We start from the raw sequence: 22,314 nt of genomic DNA on the forward strand, positions 1-22,314 counted from the left end.
CGGTCAAGGACTGAATGCTGAAAATGTCTGTTGAACCATCTTCATGATTGCCTGAGGAATGGCCCATTCCTTCCATTAGACATGTTGTCACTGTGCACTTAAAAGTGAATGTTAATGGTGTCAAGTGTTTCCTTAAGAGCACTGCAAATAGGAGGAAAAAACCACAAAGGATAAAAAAAAACTTTCTTAGAATTGTTGTAGCTCTTGATTGTAGGTGACGTTTAATGTAGAGATGAATATCAAGTCCCAAGCTCCCTCTGACATCAGGAGGGAGGAATAGTCTAGCAAGATGAATTCAGATGAAATCCAGCAGTCTCCAGTTACAAGGGATTTAAAATCAGAGACAAAATAGTAGCAAATGGTCAATAAACCCAATGAAAAATAAGAGAATAAATGCATTGCAACACATTCATTACTTGTAGATGTACATGATTTTAAAGAGGAACTACCATAACAGGAAAAACCCTTCTCTCTTGGATTGGGGGTCTCAGACGAGTTCCTCTGGACATACCGTCATTTTAGAAAGACTTGTTCATGCCTCCTTCCTGAAACTCACAGTGCCACTTAGGCATTTGAAGAAGTAGCCCAAGATTGACACTCTTTGTTTCACATGGTACTCTGCTGCTCTGCTTCTACCATTCTTTTCCTATGTTCCACATATCTCGCGGAACACCCCTTAAGGTGACCGCAAGCATAGAAAAGCCTGTGGGGTTTTTGCTGCGACAGCACCCACGTACATGCTGAACATGGTGTTCAGCCTCACTCTTCCCAGCTGTGTCCAGAGTACCCCGCCTGGATGCCTGTATCATCTGGTAAGCTTTCTCTGCACAGAAGTAACAGATACTTTGCTTGCATTTGATGGGTCATAGAAAGAGTTCAAGAGTGGGAAGTCACGTAATCTATATCATGCTGGTGTTCAGGGCCATAGTAGTGTGGGAATTTGAGATTTACTTTTCTTGTTTGAAGGCTTTTGGAGGGAGCCTGGGCTGTATTTTGCTTGTCTGGAGATGGAGTCCTGGTGTGGGTGGTCAGGTGATCTCTACTGCGCTGGTGTTTCACCCTAGAGTGGAGTGAGAGGATGAGAGTTACTGAGGTTTTCTCTGCTTGGTTTTTGGAGTGGAGTGAGAGGATGAGATTTACTGAGGTTTTCTCTGCTTGGTTTTGCCAGGATCCTGTGCTCGGCCTGACTTGATGAAAATGGAGTCTGGGGTGGGCAGTCATGGCACCTCTACCATGCTAATGTTTGGAGTTGCAGTGGTTTGGAAATAGTAGGATTTCCTCGATTTCCTTAATTGCTTTTGGAAGAAGCATGCTTAAATCTGATTTACTGGAGCTGGAGTCTGGGGTTGAGAGTTTATTAGCACACAGGTTTTTGGGCCACAGATGTGAAAGAAGGTGGCATTTTCTTTTATTTATTGCTTTTTGCAGAAACATATGTTCTGCTATGGTGCCATTCACGTGCAGCATTTCATTTTCTTCTGTGGCTCTGAATTTATGCATCGATTTTTATATGTTGTTATCTTTTAATGAACTCTGATAATGTGTTTCTAAGCTTTTCCTGAATCTTTTGTAGGTGTAAACCACTTCTTCATTGGCTGGTGGGGATGGGAAAGATTTCATGCGCAATGAGTGTGGCAATTTCTAGACTGTGTAGGTCTTTGTTATCTAATCATCTATTTTCACTTTTGCTGAGGCTCTTAATTTTTTTAAGTCAATGGGCCTGATTTAGAGTTTGGTGGATGGAGAGTACTCCATTGGGATGGCAGAATTACGTCCGCCATCTCGAGGGACCTCCACCTGCGAAATTAGAATGGTCCATTGGTCCTGCAGGCAACTGTGTAGGTTGAAAAGGACCGCCTTCCAAGGCGATTCCTGCCAATGTATAAAAAGTTTGATGAACTTACTGTCAGACTTGATGGCTGGGCGTCAAACTTTTCAAAGGTTTTTTTTCTCTGTAGTGTGAGTTTTTTGGATGAAAAAACAAAAATGATGGCCCCGACAATCTAGGAGTTTTCCTCCAGGACAGGGGGGTCATTATTTGTTTTCCTGCTCCTTATCACCAGGTCTTTCCTTGCAGTACGAATCGGAAAAAAAGCCTTTACGCCATCCATACTAGATGTGGTGGATGCTGTAAAGTCTTCTTCCAATGGCCTCTACTCAGTGGGGCCGTCTGAGAAGGTATTTCATATATGGAGCCTAAGGATGGTCCATCGGCAGAATACTGATGATCCACCCCACTGAAAATAGGGTGAGTGGAGTACTCACTTGATCTCGCATTTATATCGCCTATCAATATTAATTCGCCCTGTAGCTGGAGCAAAAGCATGAGCAGCCGTGGAGAGGGACCTAGGCGTGCCAATACAGAGAGTATTTGGAACTACTGCTGTGCGCACACATGATATATTTCGAGTAATCATCGGCACAAACTATTGCATTTTAAGTATTTACATAGAATCTATGTAACCCGAAAATGTTAGCTAAGATAGATCCTAATGCAACACACACATGTGCTAGATGTACCACATCCAACGCAGACTTCCCACATGTAGCATGGAATTGTACACCGATACAACGATACTGGGTAGATATTTTTCAACGCGTATCTCTTATGTTGTAACAAACTATACAGCCTACACCCTTGATGACACTGTTGGGTTATGTCCAACCACTACCCAAAAATATCCGGAGATTCACTGCGATAGTCATGCTCATTGCAAAACTGCAAGTTTTTATACATTGAGGAAGAGCAAAGGTACCAACGGTGAGGGCCTGGCTCCGGGATATGGTTCACTGTGACACAATGTGTGAACTATATGCTACACTATTACCACCCACCTCCCGCCCGAGACATTTGGCAACCATTGAAGAACTATTTACTTACTTTACCCCTAGATGAAAACTGAAATGGGCGTATGATTACAGTTGTGTGAGACGCTACCCTGCAATATTGCGATGTGGAGTGATCTGGAGAACGGTAGCTATGCATAGCCGATGTGCAACAAATTTTGACTAGCTGCAGATATTGTTATCATGAGTGTGCATGACATACTGCAATGTAAATGTACTCATTGACTGCTGGAGTTTTCTTTTTCACTCTTTTGGGAATAGCTCTTCCATACCTTGTTTCATTGGTGTAATTGTGATGTTTTTTCTGTTTTTTTTTCTTTCTTCTCCCTATTGCCACAAACATATGCCTAAGCTGTTGTGATCAGTGCATTATTATGCCATAACTGTGCAATTGCAGTTTGTAAAAGATCAATAAAGAAAAGTAAAAAAAAAATAAAAAAAAAATAGGGTGGGTGGACTGGGAATTTGCCGGGCAGGGTATTCTGTTACATTTACAACCACTCTGCTTCTAATCTCTGTCTTTAACTCTCTTTACTTCATTATCTTGCTCATTCTGTCTTTTCCCTCTATGTCTCTATCTTTCTCTCTTTGCTTCATTATCTTGCTCCTTCTTTCCCTTTCTCCTTTTTATGTCTCTCTTTGCTTTCACTCTCTCTTTGTTGTTTTTTTTTCTCCTGCTATATGTTTGCAAGTAGGTTTCAAGAAGGCAGCAGTAAGGGCTGCATATGTGTCTCTATCAGGAGCATGCAGATCAGTGCAGAGTGAGCACAGTGCGGAAGGGTTCACCTAAGTACTTGGATTAGGATCGCCCTGTGGCTTGCTTGTGCACGGCATCACCTACATTTAATCTAGGCATTATCACATACAGGAGCAGACTACAGTGGTCTACAGCTGGATTGACTTAGTGCCCTAGGTTATTAGAACTCAATGAAGACCCACAAACACAATGTGTGAACATATCACTGCCTTCTGCTACATTTTTATGAACTTGCTCTGTGCAGAAGGGTGATTCTTATTTGTTCTGTTTCCTCTCGGGTGTCGCCTGCAGTGCTTAATTTGTGCCAGTGGTTGCGAATGTGGGCACCTGTGCACAGTTTTGGTGTTCAGGATTTATTTTAATGGAAGGTGGAAGAGAAAGGTAGGAAAACAATAAGAAAGGTAGAGAGAGAAAGGCGTGAGGTGGAATCCACACAAGGCATCCTTGGTATTCGGCAACCCTGGCTTTTTTGACAGTGTTGGCGGCAGGCGGCTGAGAAATGCTTTGGGTCCATCCACTTTCTGTTAACAAATTGAACAACTGTCATCAGCCATATAGTTATGTCGTGGTTCATTATTCATACAAATTGTGAAATATACAGATAAATAATGGTACACTATACAGATGTAATTAATTTTACACCTTTCTGTATTGCCTACAAGGTAGACCTCAACAATCCAAATGGTCGTCCATTGGCATCCTCTTAAATCTACTTTTGCATAAACACTGTCTTCTTCACAGCAGCCTGGAGACCGATTTCTGTGGAAAAACTTGCAAAAGTAAGGAAATAAGTGGAATGTCTTTCTTGCCTTTCAGCCACCCTTCTCGTCTCTGGTTCCTATGACAAAACCATTGTTGTCTGGAATGTGGACGCAGCATGTAAAAAGGTGACTTTGAAGGTACTGGATTCGTAAAACATTCAGTTATTCAATAGCTTCAGTTTTATGTACAGATAGGTTTGCTGATGTTGTTTATTTGTGTATTTTATGACTGCAGGAGATTTCATGGTTGCAGGTGGACCTTGGACAAATAAGTGTAATGCATGTGTTTAAAATTATCAGAAAGTAATGCTCATGGTAACAACAGTATTTCTGGAGTGCTTTGAAGATACATCTGCTGTAGTTGCTATTATATTGTAAAGAAAGTTACTGCCTGGCTAACCTGCAGTAATTGATAGGCGTGTCTTACAGCATTGTTCAATTGATAGCGAAATGACAATGTTCTTTTTCATAATGGTGCTCTTTATGACTATTGTTTTTTCCCACTCGTTGATATATTTGTGTGTTTTGCTACCTTCTCAATTTTGTAAACTTTTTTTTATTGTTTTTATTCAGTTTTATTTGTTCACCTTTTACCAGGTTTCTTCGTTTCTTTTGTCTTTTTCTTCATTCTACAATCCGTCTCTTAATAGTTAATATTTATAATGCTCCCATCGTGTATCTATTTAACTCGTTGCCTACATTGAGCATCTTTGTTGTATAGGTCTTTCTTTGCATGAAATACTCCCCACCCCCCCCAAAAAAACTACTTTATCAGAATGTCTGGCCTTGTGGTGGCTTTCATTTCCCTTGCTTTTGCTTTACAAGTTCCTTGATGAGAAGACAACCACAGGCAGTGGCGATTGCTCAACATGTTTGCTGGTGACAATTTTGTACTTCTGTACTTTAATCCAGTTCACTTTCACTGCAGGGCCATGAAGATTGGGTGGAAGATATTGCATTGAGCAATGACAAAAAATGGGTCCTTTCGGCATCGAAGGTAAAACCATGCTTAAGCATTTGCAACAAACCCGAGTCCTGCTTGATGGTTTAAAAGGATGGATATTTTAAATCCAGCAGTAGAGGCAGTGGCGTAGCTACACCTTTTGCCACTTGTGGCGGTCCCTGCATTTGTCGCTCTGCGACAGCCGCATGTAAGAGCGAGGGAGGGGTGGGGGTGCTGGCGGCAATCCCTGCATTTTCCGCCCCGCGACAGCCGCAGGTAAGAGCTGCTCCCAAACTTCTTGCCTCCCCAGGCGGACCGGCCCCCTCCTTGCTACGCCACTGAGTAGAGGAGGCAAATATTTTAATAACTGGTCCAAAGTAGCGTATGTCAGTCTAGACATTGTCTAGAAAAATTGTTCCTGGTCAACTTAATTGAAGAAATTTTGTAGGCACACTCAGTATTTCTCATTAGTTACATTTCCAATTTTGTGTTGCTGAATGAAATATGTTTCTCCGCTCAGGTGAATTAGGAATGTTCTTCGTGTTGGGTTCATATGGAACAATGGTCCGTTTATTCTTCCAAGCCGTTCCTTGAAGTTCTCACTCGTTTTTTTTTCTTTCAACCTATAACCAGATTTTTAATGCCCGTGCGCCACACAATCAAATATTTATCTTCTGAAATGTTGAGCCCCACAATGTATTTATAAAAATATATATCTATTATATAACACTCACTAATACGTACAAATATCTCCTACCCGGAGATATACACAATGCACACCATACTTTGCATAGAAATCAAGTAAATAGCACAGAATACACAGTGGACCCCAGGGGGTGACCAAACCATGTACTAAGAAAGTGGTATAAGAACCATGACTCGTATCAAGACAATGGTGAGAGGACATAGAAGTGCTGGGGACCCAAAGAAACACCCACGGTGAGAGACTAGGCACCCCATGGAGATTGTGTGCAGTGTGGGAACATAACTGCGTTCTCTGTACAAATCAACGTGTAAGTCGCAGTTGGAAAGATTAAGGACCCTTCCCAGCGGACCCTGATGAAACCCCATGGAAGACAGAAGGTCGGAGAGCCATCCCACCCGTGGATACCCTAGTGCCCATGTTACCTACACCAGGGAAGCCGGGTGCATAGGTGTGAAGTGGTGTCGGAAACCGCTGTCGAACCCAGTGGAGGACTTCAGGAAAGTGCAGCTGCTGGAGAAGGAGAAAGTGTCCGGTGGAATCTGAAGTTGGATTCAGGATGAGAAGTACCTGCAAGTAGAGGGAACAGAGTCTATGTCACTCAGGAGTGACCAGGAGATCTGGAAGACGAATGCCCACCGATGTCGGGTGTTGCAGGAGAGTTGACGGTGACCTTGACTTTGCAGCTGTGAGGAGCAGGCGATGCTGAGGAAGACCAGGAGCCATGCAAGAGCTGTCCCATGTCAGATGTCGAGAGTTGAGGGGGTCAGTGTCCGTTGGGAGCACCAACAAGCCTTGACAACTGCAAACAATGTAGAAGTCGAAGAAGTTGCAACTTAGTTGTGGTGCCTGCAGATGCAGGGAAGTGACTCCTTCACTTCAAGGGAGATTCCTTCAGGTGTCTTGGATGCCCACAGGCCTTGGAAGGTTCCTGTATGGTGCACAGGCACAGACGATGTAGCAGACTGAAAGGAGGATGAAGTTCAGCCCAATCGAAGTCCAGCGAAGTCCAGAGTGCCCAGACAGTAGCAGTTGAAGCGGTGTCTGAATTGAATCATGTCCCACGACGAATCTAGGGACCAACCCTCAGGTAAGCCCCTAAGTACCCTAAGGAAAGGGTTGGGACGATTCAGGGGACCCTCCCAGAAGAGGGTTTGGACAGGGGGGAGGTTACTCCCATGTCCTTTGTCCAGTTTCGCGCCAGAGCGGGAGCCAACAGCTCCCAAAGCTGGTTTGAACTGGATCAGTGGCGTCACTAGGGGGGTGCGGGGGGTGCGGACCGCACCGGGTGACACCCTCACGGGGGGTGACACCAAAGGGCCGGTCCGGTCGGTGTGTCACTGTCTGTGTGGTCACTGGTGCACTGCAACCGTCCGTGCACAATGTTATTGAAACCAGCAGTCCAGGACTACAGATTAGAAACAGAAACACAACGACGACGCGCGCAACCTAACCTTGTTCTATTCACAGGAGGTGCCTGTGCGCAGCGCGCACTGTCTCCTCCTCCGCCGCGTCTGCGCGCCTTGGCAGTGACGTCACGTCGTCACTAGAGGGGTGCAGTCGGCGATGTTGTTTACGGGTGGAATCCGAATCCCGCATGCGCATTGGCCCCCCTCCCCCAAGTGCGCGTGACTTGGCATCACGAGGGACGAGGAGGTGAGGAGGTCTCAGGTCGCCGTCGCCACACTGCCACTATAATTTAATTTTATTCCAAGCAAGGCCGACCGAGGTAGTCCCCCCCCCCCCCCCCTACCTACAACTCAGCAGGTGAGTGGCCTTGGCCTACTATTGCCTATTCAGTGCAGGCCAGGGCGGTGGGCGATTCCATTATCAACGGTAAGGTAAGGTTTCAGCTGACAGTGAGTCTGTGCACTGAATGAATTGACTCGTGTTGCGCACGAGGCTCCTTAAAATACGTTTCCATTGTACTGTTGTGCATCAGCGCCCAGTTTACGATAGTGTTCTGCATTTCTGCATTCTGTCGTGTGCTCGTGTACTTCAGGGGTCGCAGGAGCATACTTGAAACAGGAAAGAGGGAGATACTGAAAAACTGGTGGACTAGTATATTTTCCCGAATTAACTGGAAATCGAGGCAATTTTAGACGAGAGGCTGCTAGAATTAATAAAGACATTTTAACTTTAGAAATCGGGAGTCTCTCGCCTGAATCCGGTCTGATGGCATGTATGCGGGTACACTTCGGGCTATGTCTTTTATTATTCTTTTTATTCCTGCTGCTCACAGGTGAGGTCCTGGCTGTTGATAGAGTGTCACTTTCCCTGTCTCTCCAACAAAGTTTATGGCTCCAGGCTTGTAGAGTGTCTGAGTGTCATGCAGGTGCCAAAAGATGAATTCATGACCATTGTGGGACTACTCATTTCTTCCTCTCTCTACTCCTTACTTCCCGTCACTTTTGAAATTCCTTGCATTTCTCCATGCCATCCTTCATTCCTTTCTCTCTACCTTTGATTTTCTGATTCCTTTTCTTCCTCCCTTCTTCTTTAGGACACATTTTCCACCCCCTCTTCCTCAAACCCTCAGTATATTCCTTCTCTCTGCCCTTTCCTAATCTCTCTCCCCCTTCTCCCTGCCATCTTTACTCCATTCTTTCATCACCTCTGCTCCATATTTTCCCTACTCTCGCCCTTTCCTCTGACTTTTCTCTGTATTACCCTTCTCCTCCATATGTTTATATCTTTACACACTCCCTCTTCCTTGCTGTGTATTGATGTCTTTCTTTTACTGGTGTCTTTCCCCTCTCTGCCCCTCTCTCTCACTTCCTAATATACTTCCTCCTCCCCCCTCGCTTTTTTCACTTCATTCCCCGTTCTGCCATCATTTCACCCCCTGCATGCTCTATCGGCTGTCCTTCTCCCTTCCCTCTCCATTCTCTGATATTTGGTGTAACACTTCTCTAGACAATCGATGTATGCCTGTGTCTCATCTTTAAATACATTACATTCATTAATTTACGATACTGCACTGGAACAAACCAACCCTCCTCGAAATGATTTCCTATACACATTTATTACATGTACTTATATATCTTATATTGTATTTGCTTGTGAGGAACATGCAACCATGACTGCAGACACGTTACTGCAGCGCGCTAGGATGGAAGATGGTTCAAATGGTCTGTTAAAAAGGTAGCTCACTGTGCAAGAGGGGCAAAATATGACTATCATTTTCAGAAATGTATTAATGTAGGGTAATATTCTATTAGAAGATGATTCTCTCGTCTTCTGAATGATTTATTGTAATAATAGTGACTACGAAGAAAGTAAATGCCAGAATTTAAACTGCCTTTAGCGGGCTTGAATATTAGGTGCTGGTTATTGATATTAAATCACAGTCATCACCACCAATATTACCGCTATCACAGTCATCACCACTACTGCTACCACTGTCTCTCAAACATCATTGTCAACACCATCACAACTTCTGCACCACCGCTGTATCCACTGCTATACTCACCCCCATTTCAATCCTCTCCACTATTACCAGCATCACCTGTACCACCACGAAAACCACCACTATCTCCACCACTTGCCAACAGCACTAATCACCATGACTACAATCACCAGCACAGCTACCACCATCACTTCCACTACTGTCGCAACTGCACTCAGTACCTTAACAACCATCTCCACCACCAAAAGCACCACTATCTTCACCACTCGCCAACAACACTAACCACCATAAATACTCCAATCACCACCACAACCACCGCCATAATTTTCACTACTGCACCACCACTGTCTCCACTGCTATCCTCACCATGATAATAATCTCCACCATAACAGCCTCACCCCTTCCACCACTAAAATCACTATTAGCTTCACCACTCTCCAAAAGCACTAATCACCATGACAACTATAATCACCACCACAACTACCACCATAACGTCCGCTACTGCAAAACCATCACCACCAAGATGTTCTTTTGTGACTGTGTTTGACGATGTTGCATGGGTGTTTGTAGAGAAAGGGTAATGCAGCCTAGCGAGAGAGATATTATGTGTATGTTGTAAATGATAGAGTAAAGGCCAGACCTTTGCCAATGCTTGAACTGTATAGCGCACATATAGAACTGCTTCTAAGCGCTTTCAGAAAATAAAGGAATGCTCAGCGAGATAGTATTGATCAAGCTGAAAAGCCATAGTTGGACTTTAAGAACTTTCATTGAAGTACAGGTCTGCGCGTTCGACTGGAGTGAATACTGGAACTTTGAAACATTAAAACAAAAACGCTGAAAATGATGTTTAAGCAGCAAGAAAGCGAAAACATTGCAAACTTTACAAGAAGTAGCCGAGACATTAGGCAGAGTTGCGCAAAATAATGGACAATGACAAGCTTGGGCTGGATTGACATGAATGAGATATTAAAAACAGACCCCTGGGCGTTTATGGGCAGAAAAGCCACAGCAGACCATTTTGTATGGTCCCGTTATTTGCCAACTGTGTCCACTGGTGGACTCGGAGCGGAGGAGGTCCATGCGGTAAGTCGTGAGGGGGTGACACCATGAGTTACCCGCACCGGGTGACACCAACCCTAGTGACGCCACTGAACTGGATTATGCACTGAGGTACCAAATGTGCCCCTCATACAGACTGAATGGTGCTGTCAAGTGCACCCTACCGGTCCTAATACACTAAATCCTGTCTGGGAAGTGGTCACACCTCCCTGTGATAGGATACCTATTGTTCTGCCTTCCCCTGCTCGAGCTCGGCTCAGCAGTGGGAGGGCAGAATCATGTCTCTGGTCAGCAGCTGCCATTTTGTGCTGTCCGGGACTAGAAGACTGGCACTGGGAGCACTGAGAGCCTAATGGAGGCCCGTTTCAGTGCCTGGAATCATACCTCCCACACCGTAATGGCATGATTCCAACATGTTTGATACCAAACATGATAGGATTCGTTGCAGTCAATTTTGAGATGGTCATCGTGTAATTACGCAGTGCCCCTTTATATAGTATATGGCTGCTTCACTTACAACCCGGGAGAATGGAACCTGTAGGCTGTAGGGGAGTCCTGCTCATGCAGGGGCACCCTCACACTTAGAACCAAGCACCCTGCCTTCAGGATTGCAAAGGCCTGCTATAGGGGTAGCCTTATAGGTTTTAAGTGCAGTGAACTTAGATATAGCAAGCCTCTATCTTTCATAAATGGTGCTAGCACCAGCTTACACAGGCTGCAATGGCAGGCCTGGAGTTACAGTTTGAAGGGTCTCCCATAGGTGGCATAATACATGTTTCAGCCCAAGGGGTACCTCTGAGGTACCTATGCCCTGGATACCTTAGTACCATATACTAGGGACTGATAAGGGTACCCCAGTATCCAATCTGGGATGTACCTATGTACTGAACATAACAATTTAAGGGTGAAAACAGTGAGACTGGGGTCCTGATTAGCGGGATTCCAGTCAGATTAGTCAATAACAGCTTAGCGGCAGGCAAAAAGTGAGGGTAACCATGCAGAAGGATCCTACCTTCCTACAAACGTGGTTACCAGTAGTTCTTCAATTCATAGGGCGTGTTTAAACTGACTGATTGTGTACTGCTCCTGGAAACACAATCAAAAGAACAAAAAGATACACACAGACTCTACAACTAATCTCCTGAGAACAATCTAAAGGCAGGGCGTACTCTGTACTTTTGGCGAATCCCTTGAATTAGGACTGTAACCCGTACCCACCCCCAGGTGGCATGCTTCACTATCACATTCCTCCTCACACCAGGACAAATTGTTCCTGGTGTGCGCTGAAACTCACTTTAGTAAGTTAGTAAGGAAGGTGCATTTCAGAGTGTTTTTAGTGTTAGAGGCCCTATGACAGTCAATAGTATGGGTGAGGTATGCAGAGGGGAAGGTGAGTATCAGGGAAGGATAAAACTACCTTTTGGTGGGATGAGCAACTATTGTTATTCTGGTGTCCCCAAGGGATAGGTTAAAACTGAGAAGGGAGTGAACTTCAACCCAATTGCGAAGGAGTCAACATGTTTCTGCCTGACATGTGACTTTACAAGGAGGTTCTAGGCATTCTTCTGGACTGTTTTCAGAAAATAGTCACTCTGTCAAATACTAGAGCTGAGGTAATGGGCAAGTAATTTAAATGATACCAACAGTGACCCACAAACGTTGTGGTAGGAGTGCACCATCATGTCCACCTACAGGAATTAGGTGTTTTGCAGTGGTGTAGCTAGGCCTTGAGCTGCCCGTGAGAGTCCGTGCATTTGCCGTCCGTGGCTGCCGCATGTAAGAGTGGGGACGGGTGCTGGTGATTCCTGCGACGGGCGCAGGTAAGAGTTTGTGCCGCCCAGGGCGGACCGCCACCCACCCTTGCTACGCCACTGGTGTTATGCCTTGACTCAAGCCTACTTTTGTAAACCATAAAACAGGGTTGCTGCAGCCCACTGTTGCTCCATGGGCGGTTTGTGAGGGGTGCATAAGCCTTGTGGGTCACTGTCGGTATCATTTTCATGTCTAGCACCGCCTTGTAAAGTCATGAGCCAGACAGAACCATGAGGACCCCTTTCCAGTTGGGTTGAAGTCCACTCCCCTCTTAGTTTTAACTTACCTTGTTGTCGCCTGGACCCAGTAAAAAGAAAAGAGTCTGTGGCTATATTTATATATACAAATAAAATTGAGTTTTTTAGGTAATGGAAATCTCAACTGGCGCTAAACTCTCAGATTGCAGGTTACCTTTCAGTGGCACTGTTTCATGTAACTAACAACAAGGTATAACTGATTAACTGAGAGACAATATAAAGTCCTTAAACTTTGAATATTTAATAGAAATGTATTTTTATTGTTCCAGATGAATGTTCAGTTCGAGAAATTTATTTTCATTGTCACAAGCGGATGTCCAATATGACATGATTCTTTGTACAAAACAATACATGATACATTATCATATATGATTCATCAGTAAGACATTGGCAATTGGAAGATCAAATTATTGAGCGGAGTGACAACCTTTTCAGAATTTTATATTTGAGCCTTGAAGAAGCGATTATTTGCAAAACACGTGACAGCTGTTATCAGTTACTCTGTTTGACGAATAATGGTTGTCATGCATTATTTTGTATGAAGAATTACAAAAATGGACTACGTGGCAGATAGTGTAAGATGGCCCAATACCTTACATTCCAGCTCATGTTACATGAAGAAAGAAAATAAGTGCTGAAATTGTGTAGCTTCCATCCATTGCATGAACGGTGCATCATTGCCCTCTATGCAGACTACAAATGGAGGCACATTTTACAAATCACTGCAAGCAACAATAATGGTAATAGCTGTCCCAAAGTAGTCCTACTTTCCTGCTAGTGGCAATTGAGTGGGTTGCCGAAATTAACATACCGCAGGGATTGGTTGGGCCGATCTTCCCTTTGCTCGCAAAAAAAACCATCCATTCTTGTAAAGAGGAAACTGGCTACTCCAACTCCTCCTCTAGAAATTCGGAACCTAATGTGGTTTGCAGTGTTGCCCCTACAGGAGCGAGGGAAGCCCTTCCGCAGTGTGAGCTCCAGTTGTCTCCACCAAGTAGCAGCAGTGGGATGGTCCTTCTGAGCCCTGCAGTGTTGTCCCTCTTGTTAGACGCAAGGGCACCCTAACCACTGCGTAAATCCCAGTTACTCTCCACCCACTAGGCTGAAACAACAACAAGCAGGCTGTCGGGAGAGCCTGGCATTTCCTGAAGTACCCCAAAGCAAAAGAAAGGATGGCCATGATGATGACTTTCTAGTGCCTGCATTCACAGGTAGCATCAGCAAAAGCAGTGCACAGGAGCCCACTGGTGCACCACTTTCTCCACTTACACATTTAGCCACTCATATCTATACCCCAGAGAGCCACTGAGATCGTGCCTTCCCCGCCTATGTCCCGGAGTACCTCTTGCATCCGCTGTCCCATATGTGTGCCACACCTATCTGCAGCAAGAACTGTGCTGCCCCCTCCTCTGCCTCCTATGTGCCTGTCTGCCTCCCTTGGTTATTTGTCTTTAGACCTCTCAAGCGCCCCTATGGTGTGGTTGTGTGACCCCACCATGTAATAAAAGGCACAATTCCATATCAGATCCAGTCAGGTTTGTACTTAAAACATTAGCTCCTTCGTTGGTAGCTGTGGATCAGGGCAGTGAGGCGTTAATCAAAGGAACAAGTGTAAAGCATTAAGATTTAACAAAGCAGTTGTATAAGAAGAAAACACAACGCAATACAAATATGACACCAATTTTCAAAAATAGGTTGTATTTTTATCTTTAAATAGACTCCTCAATGACAAACATTCACCAGGGCGTTCCAGAGATATGATTTTTTTAAAGAAACAATACATTGGAGCTTTTCACTTACAGCAATAAATCATTGTTATCAACTGCGACTCCTGGTCAAGGGCTAGCCACAAGTAACTTGAAAAGGGCTAGAAGGACTCTCTCATGGGGTCTAACTCCAATGGGGAGCCAGTCACAGGGACCAGTAAAGAAGTTCTAGTTGAACAGTTACCTCACAGTTATAGCAGTCTCTAGTCCAAATCCAGGGTCTAAAGGTGGACCACCATTGGAATCAATGGAGTAGTCTTGATGCAAGAGATGCAGAATGGTGAAGATGAACAAGGATGCTGAGAGTGCGGAACCAATGTTAGGGGTCTTCCATTGTCCACCCCATGATCAACGAACACAGAGGGGCGGCTTTGACCTGAGGGGTCGACGTCCCATGAAGTCCGGCTGAAGTCCAGCACACAGGGTTGGATTAGGACATAAAATAGGCCTGGGCACCAAAATAAAAGTGACCTGCATTAGTGAATCATTGGGTCAGTTTTAAACTTGTAACAACAAGCTGTAGAAGAGTGTTGCAAGGTATGGAAGACTGTGTGGATTTGGATTGCTGCAGGCAATGTTTTCTTTTTAATATTGGGGAAATCAAACGTAAGAACCAGCCCAGTAGACCATAAAACCGACCCACAAACGGCCAGAAAAATGGCCCACACACTGACCTGTCAGACCAGCCCATTGGGCACGGTCTGATTGCCCTCTAGCCCAGTCCGACCCTGTCAGCATAAAACCAGTTGCCACTAATCTTCTGCCCTCTGGTTACAGCAAAACCAATGGTTCCCTTTAACTTGCAGTAACTTCCGTGCTGGGCAACAAAACTGCACTCACACAATTGTGGGTGAGGCAATTAGACGTATACCTTTCTAAGGGTCAGTGCACTGGCATTGAGGCCCGGTTGGCAAGACTCATTTCAAAAAATCTGCAGCATCAGTTAAAGAATTCAGTGATGATGCCTTTGTCCCACTTTGGCCACATTAGAAGAGGGGTCTTTTCTTGCAGACACATGAAGGGACAATTGTTTCAGTTTGTGTTGTGGGGAAGATATGACTCTTCTTGTAATATGGTTTCTGGTTTTTGTTGAGTCTGAAAAGTTATTTATTAAAATAGGTTTGTGAATCACAGTAGAAACAGGAAAGCATATGCACAGGATTCAAGCTTCCCAGGGTGAGACAGAATACACATTTATAACCAGTGCAGAGACTTCTAGAATTGTCACATATCTAGGGGGGGTGGAGGGAGGGGGGGGAGAGAGAGAGAAAGAGAGAGAGAGAGAGCAAGAGAGATGCGCTGCTTCACCTGTTGCGCGTGTGCTGCGTTTCTACCTGCAACATGACAAAACCTTTTTGCTATACAAAACCCACAATAATTGGCATGTAAATCACTTTTATTCCTTTTTGATTAGGATTCATCAATACGATTATGGAATATTGAAAAATGTGAGCGCATTCCTGCAGTGATAGAGAACAAGAAAGCAATGGGGCTAAAAATAATTCAGGTTTGTATTATTAGAAGCTAAATATCTATTGTTTCTGTAAATATCGTGAACAGCTGTTTCATTATTCAGCCAGAACCTAAATTGTTAACAGAGATAAGGTGCCAGCAGTGCATCAAGGTGCGGCGAACAGGAGCCTGCGCCGGAAGTGAGCAGCGGGATTATTGTTTCATTCCTTTTTAAATAAATATTGAACATATATCTTACGGACACATCGGTGATGCAAAGCATTGCACTACAGATTGTCGTCTTCATTTAGGAATGACAGCACTTTCCATACCTTAGCAGAAATGTTTTTTTTTAAGTCCTTAGTACTCATCTGCTGACAGTGTATATTGAAAACTATAATTCTTGAAATGCTTCATACATCACTTCCTACTAAATCATCTCTCATCATCTCTAGAACTCCACATAGTGATCAACATCTCACATGACACATTACATTTTCTATACTCGTTTCGATTCAATACACTATTCGGTTTATACCATGTTAGAAACATAAAAGCGTCATAACAATTGTGCAGTGGTAAAATATAAATACATATAAAATTTCAAATAAAATACAGTATTTACAAGGTGAAAAATGTACAATGGATGTTCATATTAAAACCAACTACAATCCTGATTAATTATACAACAAAGCCTGCCCTCTTCAGGATATTGACACTAAGCTATTTCGATTTAAGCAGTTAAAACGTTATAAGATAGAATCATATTACACATTGCTCAATCAGAGTTGATCCTCCATGGGGGACCGTGGTCTAATAGACTGAGATGTATCACTTTCTATGCTAAATAATGAGTCCCTAGTACGCAGCACCGTAGAAAGAAACATGGCTACCCAATAACAAACTAGACTATCCTTAAGTGCATACACAAACTGAAAGGCCTCCTGATAATACAAGATTCTTTCGTTCATAAAAAGTGGTTTAAGATATTGCTTTCTCAGTGAGTGATAACATTTACAAAAAAGTGCAATGTGCAAAGTCGATTGTTCAGATCTATTATCACAGGGGCATTTTTGATTTATAGGGCCCCACCCTTCATTCCTTGGAAAAGAGACCATTCGGTGGAAAGTTAAAAATCGAAATTAAGTTAAATGGAATCATGGGTGCATGTTACGAATTAACATAAGATACTTTTTACACCCAGGCTGAACATTCACTGCCAGGTATCTTCCCACAGAGACCTTAGAATGATCCGACTGGACCTTTTCCTCCTCTCATGACAAATTGTAAGGATAACGTCCTTAAGTAATTTTTTAGGATTGCCAATAATATTCTCTGGATGCGTCCAAATATCCCCCTCTGTCTCACCAAGCACTCCCAGGATGTGCTTTATGTACTTCAGCAAAGAGATTTTACTTTCCTGATCAAGACCCACTTAGTCTTTGATAATAGATCTGGTGGTGTGTCTCTACTTTTAGACCAAACAGAATGCCATAACAATAGCCTTTTGCTTTTTAATAAATCTGAAACAAACCCAACTCCCAGTTAGCCACAAAGGATAGTTTCTGATGTGGATGGGGGTACTGCTAGGAGTCTTCTTAGGAACTTATTTTCTTGTGTTTGGATCTTTCCATTAACCCCCAGCCCCCAGAATCCTGCTCCATATGAAGCAGCTGAAATTGATGTTGCCTTATCAAAACTAAGCAGCTCTCTAATCGGTTTAGAGCCCAAGTTAGAGGCATACCTAAAAAGGCCTTCGTTGTTTCTTGCCATGTTGGATATGCAACTTACTCTATGGTGCTTCCAGTCCCCTTTAGAGGAGAACTGGATTCCTAGATAATTAAACGTTTTGGTATTTTGCTCCCCTTGATAAATAAGGTATTACCCTTTTCCCTTGTTTGACCACAACTCATAATAAAGGTTTATTGTATGTTTATTGTAAATATCTCTCTTCCATATAATTTGTAAAGGAGTTAATACGTTTTTGCAGACTATTAGGTGTAAGTGCCAAGATTGCTACATCGTCTGTGTACAAAAGCAGTGGTATTGGCCGCCTTCCAATTCTGGGGGTATCTGCACCGTCCCATTGTAGTTTATCATCCACCCCATATATGTATGTATGTATAATTATTTATAGAGCGCACTGTAACCCCACGGGCATCCTGGCGCTATAGGCATAATGAAGGGAAGGAACAGAATGGGAGGAGCAAGGAGAAAGTTAGACTCTGGGGAAAAGCCAGGTCTTGAGCCGTCCACGGAAAAGAGTCAGATCCTGAACCTGTCGTAGCTCCGAGGGAAGACCATTCCAGAGTCGAGCAGCCGCGGAGCTAAAAGCTCTGCCTCCCAAAGTAGCTCTCTTTGTCTTGGGAATCAAGGCCTGCCTAGCTGAAGAAGAGCGCAAAGTGCGCAAGGGGACATACCATCCAAAACGACTTTGCAGTGGTATAGGGCCAAGGCCATGAAGAGCTTTAAAGGCTACACACAGGGATTTAAATATAATCCTCTGTTGCACAGGCAGCCAGTGAAGCTCAGCCAGAGCCTTGGTGCTGGATGAGTAGCGCGGTCTTTGAAGGGCTAATTTTGCGGCAGCTGCCTGGATGCGTTGAAGCCTCCGGATCAGATAAGCCGGGGACGCAAGCAACAAGGCGTTACAATAGTCCAGACGACTAAGAATGGTGCAACGAACTACTGTGCCTCGCACATGGGGGGGCAGAAGAGGTAGGAACCTGCGGAGGCCTCTCATAATCATATAACAGTTTGAGACCACCTTTTTAACATGTGACTCGAGACTTAGCTTCTCATCGAAACAGACCCCCAGATTACGTACAGTCTTTACAGGAACCAGGGGGGTGTCCAAAGGAAGAGGCCAAAAATTGAGAGGCAGGGGTGGCGATACCCTGCCCACTGAACAATGTAAGATCTCGGTTTTGGCACCATTACAGCCAAGTCATCATTTCCAGCATACAATTATGGAAGGTGGGTAGAGAATCCGCCTGATCACCTTCCAGGGAAATGATTAGTTGTGTGTCGTCGGCATAATTAACAGCCGTAATGTTGCAAGATTTAATGATTTGTACCAGAGGTCGCATGTAAACATTAAACAGTATCGGGCTGATAGAGGAGCCCTGTGGGACACCCTGTTTGTTAGGCGAAAAGTCTGACTGATATGGAGGCAGAAAGACCGCCTGCCGTCTGTCCGACAGATAGGACCATAGCCATTTTAGGGCCGAGCCAGTGATCCCCACCTCTTCGAGCCGATGTAAGAGAATATTATGGCTAACAGTATCGAATGCAGCGGATAAGTCAAGTAATATCAACGTTGCAGACTGTCCCTTAACCGCTCGCATTCGCAGGTCATCCAGGGCAGTGATCAAGGCAGTCTCAGTGCCATGCCCCGGACGGAAACCAAATTGATTCTCCTCCAGAATACCTTTACTCTCTAAAAACCTAGATAGCTCCTGGCTAACGAGGCGTTCCGCTATCTTGGCTGGGAAAGGCAGCAAAGAGATAGGGCGATAGTTCCCATAGCAGGTGGGATCCAGCGATGGTTTTTTCAAAAGGGGGGAAACCAACGCATCCTTCCAGCCGGCCGGGACCTCACCACTAGTTAGTGACTGATTGGTAATCAAGTGGAGGTGCGGAAAAGTTTCTGATCCCAATTCCTTCCAGAATTTATGCGGAATAGGGTCAAGAGGAGACCCCGAGCAGACTTTCTTGGCCACATTGGAAAATTCCTCCCAAGAAGGGCACGTCCAATGATCCAACCGAGGCCCTGCTGCTACTTCCACGTTTAGACTGAGAATTGAGTGGTTCAGTGGCTCCACTGTTGGTAAGTCTACATCAGCTTTACAGCTAGAAATAGGATCATACTGCAGGCCCTCAAGAATCCCCCTGATTTTATTGTGAAAAAAGGCCGCCAGCCCATCACACAAATCTTGCGAGGGAGAAATCTTATTGGCCAGACATTCAGGATTATTAAAACCTCTCAGAATGTTGAAGACACACTTAGCACTATTCGGGGAGTTTTGAATGAGGTCAGCAAAGTATAGCGCTTTAGCAGATACAATAGCGCACTTATATCTGCCCAGCAGGTTCCGCCAAATAATCCTATCACTGGTTAGGTAGTGACAACGCCATTGCCTCTCTGCATGTTTGCACTGAATTTTAAAAGCCCTGAGTTCCTCTGAAAACCAAGGGGCCGAAGGGGTAGCTCTTTTCCTAAGTTGTTTCATTGGTGCGATCTGATTAACCGTATTCTTAATGTAACTGCAGAGCTCCTTGAAGTTAGTGTCAACCGACTGCTCTGGAACAGGGAGAGGAGCCGCATTAAACAGAGAGGTACCGTACGCTCTCCTTCGTAGGGCTTTCCAATCCCTGCTCAGAACACTGTCACCACCTTTAAACAGAGGGGGTCTACCTTTGGAAATTGCCAGGATACTAAATCTGATCAAGTGATGATCAGACCAGTCCATAGGGAGGATATTGTCGAGAGTCGCTACATTCTCGTCCGCAAATATAAGATCAAGGGCATGTCCTGCCGAGTGTGTTGCCTCCAACACATGTTGTACTAGATTGAGATTGGCGCAGGATTGAACAATATTGTTATATGCCGTTTTCATCGTAGCGTTAGGCCAAAGATTGAAATCTCCCAAGATCAGCAGACTGTGATGAGTGAGTGCCAAATTGCCAATCACCTCCAGAAATTGCTGCTGTGTCTGTTCGCTCACAGTCCCCAGGGGTCTATAACAAAGTATTCCGGTCAGGACATTGCCGGACTTGTCCTTCAGCGAAAAGCCCAAGGTTTATATATAAAGAGAAGAGGAAGGGCGCCAACACGCATCCCTGTTGAACCCCTCTCCTTATATTAATCGGTACAGTCAATTCACCCTCAGTCCCAAAGTGGACTTTGGCTGTAAGGTTACTATACAAGTATGAGAGGAGTCAAATAATGTTCCTAGGTGCCCCCAGTTGTTGCATGCAGGCCCAAAGTTTGTTATGATTAACGAAATCAAAAGCACAACTTAAATCAATAAAGCACAAATATAAAGAGCCTTCTTTAGATTGGGCATATTTCCCCATCAACAGATTAAGGTTGAGCGACTGCTCAAGAGTCCCCAGCCCTTTCCTGAAGCCGTATTGGGCATTCATTAAAATATCGTTTGCTTCAGCCCATGCTTCCAGTCTCTCTAAGAGAACCTACCCCAATAATATGGCAGAGGAGTCAAGTAGAGAGATTGGTCGATAAGATTTAGGGTCATGTCTTGAACCCTTCTTGAAAACTGGCATAATAAATGAACAGGTCGATGAATGTGGTACTTATCCTGCTAATGCTGCTTTTAATACCTTAGTCATAAACGGGGCCCAAATGGCCATCTCTGACTTGTATGTGTTCACTGGCACCCCGTAGGGGGCTAGATGCCTTCCCCCTGAGACTTTCATCTAGTGCCCTTACCACCTCCTCCAGGGTAAAAACCATATCTGTTGGGGGAGTAGCCACAGGGATTTGTGTAACTACTTCTATATCATTAGTCTCAGAGAAAATCAGACCCAAGTGCTCCATTCACTGTAAGAAGGTGATAGACGATTTTAGGTCCGGTCTTGCACCTTTGGAGAGCAAGGGGGCATTAATAGTTCCCCAAAACATGGGGTTATCCCCAATTTTGGTAGCTTTTACTACATCCTCCCATGCTTTCTCTTGCAGTTCCTTCTTCCTATCCCTTATAAGCATCTCAGATTTTAATCTAGCTTCCTGGACCATTATGGGATTCCTAGGGCGCTGGTGTAAGAGGTTGATGCGTCGTGCCTTTGTGCATTGATGGTTAAACCAGCCTGTTTTATCCCTCTTTTGTCCCTTTGTTCTCTGAGTCAGTATTTGGCCAATGGATAGAGAGATGGAATTATGAGCTTCCATTGTCTCCTTATGATTTTTGACTGGTGCCCGGCCTGCATAAAATGCTCCATATTCCTAGCTAATAAGACATTTAAAAATCTAGATGGGTTGACCCCTGCCCATTACATTTTAATGCCATTCAGACCGATGGGAGCAATATTGTTAATTTTACCAACCTCAAGATATAGAAGAGATCTCATCTTAAGCTTTAGAACAAGTGGATTATGGTCGCTTATGCAATTAGCTCCCACCTCAAAGTCCTGTAAAATTATTCTGTTACTATGTGAAATTCGGATAAAAATAAATGTTGCTATTACATCCTTTTTCTATGAAAGTTGGTAGCTGGAAGTGGAAGTTCAACCAACAAGATTCTACAATTTTCAAAATATATTTTAGTATTAAGTCATTAAGTGCTCCACCATAAGAGCAGTGATTAAAATAAGCTGATTCATCCCCCCTACAATCAGTGAGCCCGCACACCTGCTTAGACAAAAAAAGGCATAGTTACACATTAAAATCCCCCGCCAAAACAACATAATAGTCCCTACTGAACCGGTCAATAAAATGGGCCAAATTTAGAGCAAGGGCTATCACAACATGAACCAGTGAAGAGTCAAAAACATTGTTATAAAAATGTATAACCAGGATGTCCGGA

General features: G+C 44.2%; 1 protein-coding gene across 2 annotated transcripts in view; it reads left to right on the top strand.

Moving 5' to 3' along the window:
- WDR88 (WD repeat domain 88) overlaps positions 1-22,314 on the top strand; it is a 346,429-nt gene that overhangs the window by 320,024 nt on the left and 4,091 nt on the right. The window contains exons 8-10 of one of the 2 annotated variants that reach the window (XM_085640073.1): positions 4,421-4,491; positions 5,294-5,362; positions 15,732-15,824. In XM_085640073.1, coding sequence (XP_085496199.1) covers positions 4,421-4,491; positions 5,294-5,362; positions 15,732-15,824 — 233 coding nt within the window. Of the gene's footprint in view, positions 1-4,420; positions 4,504-5,293; positions 5,363-15,731; positions 15,825-22,314 lie in introns of both variants that reach the window. The other variant, XM_085640072.1, reaches the window with a different exon arrangement.

Source organism: Triturus cristatus, chromosome 12, assembly GCF_964204655.1.
Source record: "Triturus cristatus chromosome 12, aTriCri1.1, whole genome shotgun sequence".
In the NCBI taxonomy this organism is placed as follows: domain Eukaryota; kingdom Metazoa; phylum Chordata; class Amphibia; order Caudata; family Salamandridae; genus Triturus; species Triturus cristatus.